The sequence below is a fragment of the Pan troglodytes genome, chromosome 23 (genome assembly GCF_028858775.2).
Source record: "Pan troglodytes isolate AG18354 chromosome 23, NHGRI_mPanTro3-v2.0_pri, whole genome shotgun sequence".
NCBI lineage: Eukaryota > Metazoa > Chordata > Mammalia > Primates > Hominidae > Pan > Pan troglodytes.
The window spans coordinates 27468756-27474132 of NC_086016.1; the positions used below are offsets into that span (position 1 = coordinate 27468756).

The following is a 5377-nucleotide window of genomic DNA, read 5'->3' on the forward strand; positions in this document are numbered from 1 at the left end:
GGCCGAGTGCAGTGGTGCAATCTTGGCTCACTGCAAGCTCCGCCTCCCAGGTTCAGGTCATTCTCTTGTCTCAGCCTCTGGAGTAGCCGGACCTACAGGTGCCTGCCACCACACCCAGCTATTTTTTGTTTTTTTTCCTATTTTTGTAGAGATCGGGTTTCACTGTGTTAGCCAGGATGGTCTCGATCTCCTGACCTCGTGATTTGCCTGCCTCAGCCTCCCAACTGCCTTCCTGTTTTTAAGGAGGGAAAAAAAAAGTGGGTAGAAGATGAAAGTTTGATATTTGGCTCATGCATAGCTTTGTCTCATTAATATATTTTGTGCTTGCCTGTCATTTCAGCTTTCTGCTGCCAGACCAAGCTCCTTCGACTGCCATTCCTACTTCTGACACTCCTCTTGTCCTTTTCGGGACAACTTTATGCCTATTGTGCCTTGGGTCTTGAGAAGCATGTGGTAAAACTGGCCAGTGGTGATGGCAGGCATAGCAGGGAATCAGACTGAGGGGGGCTGCCAGGTGGGAGAGAAAACAAAAGAGAGAAACAGGCTACTTGATGACGGAATCAGGTTGCTTCTGCAATGACATTACATGAAATAATCCGAAATTTGACCTTAACTGTATCTGGTGGGTCCCGTTAACCCTGTAAGTTATGGACAGAACATTTACTCAAATTGTAGCAAAGTCTAGGCTCATGGGAACACGTGACCAATTCAGGTGAATGAAAGGGACTTTAAAACATTAATTTCCAGCTTAGGTCTTCCTAAGGCTGCCTGCGTGTTCCTTAACACCACTCCAGCCTGAGTGTCACATGGATCCTGAATGTGGATTTGGGTGCACACTGCTGAAAAATAAGAAGCAACTGAAAACCCCAGGCAGCAGGGTGGAGTGATGATGAAAGACACCGAGACCTATCGGGAAGCTGGAAATTCCCCCCAGCTTCGGTGTTTGGGCTGTATCTCGCTTTTCCACTTCCCTAAATCACCCCCGTGGTGCGAGTGTGCTCGCAGCAGATGCTCCCTAATTGTCTCTTGTATTTGTTGCAGGATGAGCAACAGACAAAACTCCTCAGACACCAAGTTAAAGAAGGAAGGGGTTTATTCAGCCGCGGGCATCGGCAAGACTCCCATCTCAAGAGCTGAGCTCCCCGAGTAAGCAATTCCTGTGCCTTCATCTCTTAAGTGGGTGCGTGTGAGAGGGTCGTGATTGATTGAGCAAGCCTGGGGGTAAGTGACTGGGGGCTGCACGCACCGGTAAGTAGATCGGAACAAGACAGGATAGGGATTTTTCACAATGCTTTTCTATACAATGTCTGTAATCTCTAGATAACATAACCGATTAGGTGAGGGGTCGATCTTTAACTACCAGGCCCAGGGTGTGGCGCTGGGCTGCCGGCTTGTAGATTTCATTTCTGCCTTTCAGTTTTTACTTTTTCTTTCGTTGGTCGCAGAAACTAGGTATAAGACAATATGAGAGGTGGTCTCCTCCCTTATATTGACAGTAAAACCCCAAGGGCAGGAATACTCTATTTCTCAACACCATTTCAACAACCAAACTAAAACCTCTCACCTGAGTGTAAGGGAGTGGTGACCTTCTTAAGCCGGGAGCTCTTCCATCAGGGGGTTCCCTAAGGGCATCTCTGTTCCTAGCGGGGGAGCCGTCACCCCACTTTGCTCTGCTTAGCCTGAGACACGCAATTTTCTCCAGCTTTTACTCTTCGCTGAATTCTCAAGGCGGGGTTGGGGGATGTTCAGGGTCAGGAGGGAGGTTGGGGGCCAGGCCGCTGGACGCTGTTCACCGGTAGCTCTGACCAGAGCAGGAGTTTCATCACCACCTGCGGGGACAGGTGGGACACATGCATTTCCGGGGCCATCCTAGACCTCCTAGAGGATGCTGATTGACACTGTCCAGTTTGAGAACTACTGTGTCCCCGGAGCAGAGGCCTCCCCATTGCCCTTGGGTAGCGGGCGTCGGGCACAGGGCTTCTCTGGATGAGCGGGGCGAGCATGAGAGCACATGGAACTGGGGGCGGGAGGTCGGGGCAGCCAAGGAGGAGAAGGAGGAGGCGGAGGGGGAGGGAGGGGAGGAAGAAGAGGAGGAGGAGTCCTTTGTGGCCACCCGGAGGGGAGAGACTTGGTTGGGAGGCGCCAACCGAGCTGGCCGCTGGGACTCTGCACCCAGGTGCGCCAACCCTTGGGCGTGCGTTCCCCGCAGACCCTCGCTGAAGGAGCTGTGGGCGGCGCGCGGCGACCCTGGCGGGCTACAGATTACACCGCTTGCAGGGCGCTGCTGGGGCGCGCAGAGCGGGGCTGCCCCAGGGTGGCTCCCCCAGGTTGGGGCGCGGCGGGCGGCGGCCGCGGGCGCGTGTCCCATCCGGGTCCCCAGTAACTGCCACTGCCGCTGCCAAAGCTCGCCAATATGGCGGACCTGGAAGCCGTGGTGGCCGATGTCAGTTACCTGATGGCCATGGAGAAGAGCAAGGCGACCCCGGCCGACCACGCCTGCAAGAGGACCGTCCTGCCCGAACCCACGTATCACCTGCCCCGGCCCGCGCCGCCCCCTGCGGCCGCCAGCGACCCCCTGCGTCCGGGAGAATCGGGCGCTGAGCCGTCGCTGTCCCGGAGCGGGTGACACAGCGGAGCGGGCGATGCGGGGCCGGCCTCCTGGCTCCAGTCTCTGAAATGGGGCATCGGAGGACCGGTGGGGGGCACTCCGGGAGAGAGCGCTCCAAAGTGCCTGGCGCCGCGCCCTGCGCGCAGCTAGCGCCCCAGCAAGGGGCTGGTTATGACTTGGCTGGACCAGTTCCATCCCTGTCGCCCCCTCCCCCCAGCCCTGTCCTCTCGTGTCCCATCCCCGTGGTTCTACCTGTTGCATTGGTGTGGTCCCTTTGGGCTCCTTGCCTGTCACTCGTTTGCGCTCCATCCTGGTCGCTCCTTCTTCCCGGGCTCTGTGGTTCCCCTTTCCAACTCCATCCTCTCAGCTCCCTCTGGGCCGATTATCTGGGGACTGCAGGCTTGTTGCTTACTGTCTGAGGTAGTTAAACTGCTGTTTTCCAGTGCTTGCTCTTCTTGAAGTCCCTAAGTCTAGTCACCTTCTTCGTCTCCTCTTCTATTGTCTGCCCAGGCAGGATTTTGACCCACTCAGTATTCTTTTTGGTGCCAAATGTGTCACCTGAGCTGCTTTCCTCAACTTGCAGATCTACTGGTAGTACTTTATTAAAAAATTGAAATGGGATTCATTTAAAAAGGCACTTGAATGGGTGATTCCAGACAGGAATTTGTTGTTAAATTATCAAAGGAGGGCCTGATTGAACTGGCGAGGGGCTCGGTGAGGTCCATACCAAGTTGCAATTTTCCCTCAAATGATTTATTATTAAGGAACTAGTAAAATTTTTTGCCAGCTCATGTCATTAGCACTTCCCCGGAAAAAAATTGTTCGTCAGGTTAATAGTGAGTTTTAAACAGTGTATCAAAGCTTCAGCAATGGATTTTTTTTTTTCTCTAGCTCCTTTCCTAATTAACACCATCATGAGTTGTACAGCTAATGCGGTTCCTTAATGCTAAATAGCTCTTTGAATTGATGCTCAAAAGAGGCATTTTCTTTATGGTGAATTTGAAACCATGCAATTCTATAAAATATTGGAATTTAAACCAATGTTATTGTCCATTTGAAATCATCAGTCCTTCAAGCGTTAGGCGCCCAAAATTGCTTAAATGTTACACCTAATGCTAAGTGATCATAATGTGATTTTTTTACAAGTCCATCTATGAGCCCTATGAGATACAGAAAATACCAGTCCCCTTGTTATTTGTTGTGAAAAAGCTAAATTGTGCAAATGAAGACATGCTTGCTAGATATTTGGGGCTTGCTTTTCCTCCTTAGCCCATGCCTCTTGTTGGTTTTGCAGGATGTGCCACTCTGATAGACAATGCCAAGTAGTGAAAATGAGGGAAAAGTGCAAACCTTTCTGCAATGTCATGAGTTTAACACCCCTATTCCAGAGTGTAGCATATCAGAAGCTAATTGAAAAAATCAATGCTGCTTAAAATTTCCGGCAAATGGGAAACTTACTTAGAGAACAAGAACTCCTATATCAAACCTAAATTTCACGAAAAAAACTGTATATTTCTATAAATGTGGTAGAAAATTCCTTTTTCTCTTGCCTTTCCTAGTGTCCCTCCTCCACAAAGTCAGGGAGTCCTGAATATGTAGGGTTTCTAGATATAAAATTGATAAATCTCAACTCATGGGCAGTTTTTTTGGGGGGGGGGTAGTATATAATATTACTAAAGTTAGGAACTTCTGTTCAGTTTTTTTTTTTCTTGGTGTTTCCTTTTTTAGTGTCCCTCTTAAGAACGTACTTATGTGCTTAGGATGTTCACTTCCTTGTATGAATGCCTTTGTTTCTCAGTGGTATTCTTTGTTAATGCTTTCTTTTAAGGCAGAGTAAGTGACAGCCAGCATATTTCTCATGGCATTTGAAAACTGAGAAATACCAACCAGAGAGTAATTTTAGGAAACAGCCCTTCAGTAATTGTTATTCTGTTGCTGTTTTTAAAATAGACTCTCGAATTGGAACCTCCTCCTGAGATTCCAATTTGTTTCCTTTTTTCTTTTCTTTTCTTTTTTTTTTTTTTTTTTTTTGAGATGGAGTCTAGCTCTGTCGCCCAGGCTGGAGTGCAGTGGCACAATCTTGGCTGACTGCAACCTCTGCCTCCCAGGTTCATGCGATTCTCCTGCCTCAGCCTCCTGAGTAGCTGGGACCACAGGCGCCTGCCACCACACCCAGCTAATTTTTTTTGTATTTTTAGTAGAGATGGGCTTTCACCATGGTGGTCAGGCTGGTCTCGAACTCCTGACCTCATGATCCGCCTGCCTTGGCCTCCCAAAGTGAAGGGATTACAGGCCTTAGCCACCGCACCCCGGCCTGTTTTCTACTTATCTTAGTGGCTTTGGCTTTAGTTTTATAATGTAGCCATTTACATAGTAACAGTCACTCCTTGTGCTGTGTTAGGATTCTGTTACATTGAGATTATCAGGTAAAACATCTTGCAAAATTCTCTCTACCACGGGATGGCAGTCAGTAGCCTACCTGTTTGATTTGGAGGTTGGGGGTTGGGGAATTTCTAGATCCTGTAAGAAAGTTAATTGCGTGTTAAAATGTCTCAGCCTAATGACTTAAATGGCTGGTATGACTTCACGCTGTTGGTAAAAGGGATTCGGGTCAAGTGTTTTTTGACAAGAGTTTCTATTTCAGCTTCATTATAGAGGAAGCCATGTGACCGCCAGTTTTTGGTATTCTTGAAAGAGATGTTCAGATTTGTATTTTTAGTATCTGAATGAGAAGCATACATTTTAATTTGCCTTTGGTCTATCACTAGT

The 5377-nt window shown here is 48.9% G+C and overlaps 1 protein-coding gene across 3 annotated transcripts; it reads right to left on the bottom strand.

Moving 5' to 3' along the window:
- Nucleotides 1-295: 295 nt before the first annotated feature.
- Nucleotides 296-3161, bottom strand: LOC129138524 (uncharacterized). Of its 3 annotated transcripts, none has more exons than XR_010156206.1 (3): nucleotides 2861-3161; nucleotides 1565-1829; nucleotides 296-507 (listed from the first exon to the last, which is right to left on the bottom strand). XR_010156206.1 is itself a non-coding variant. In XM_063808408.1 (2 exons), exon 1 carries the CDS (start codon nucleotides 2801-2803, stop codon nucleotides 1823-1825), a length of 981 nt encoding a protein of 326 aa, XP_063664478.1. In that variant the 5' UTR covers nucleotides 2804-2834; the 3' UTR covers nucleotides 296-507; nucleotides 1565-1822. The 3 variants fall into 3 exon arrangements, 1 of the variants encoding a protein (XP_063664478.1); XR_008541851.2 differs by lacking the exon at nucleotides 2861-3161 and adding an exon at nucleotides 2453-2575; XM_063808408.1 differs by lacking the exon at nucleotides 2861-3161 and having other exon boundaries at nucleotides 1565-2834.
- Nucleotides 3162-5377: the final 2216 nt, after the last annotated feature.

Excerpts from the sequence above, each read along its gene's own strand:
- LOC129138524 (XM_063808408.1), bottom strand. The coding sequence starts at position 2,803 with ATGGAACTGGTCCAGCCAAGTCATAACCAGCCCCTTGCTGGGGCGCTA.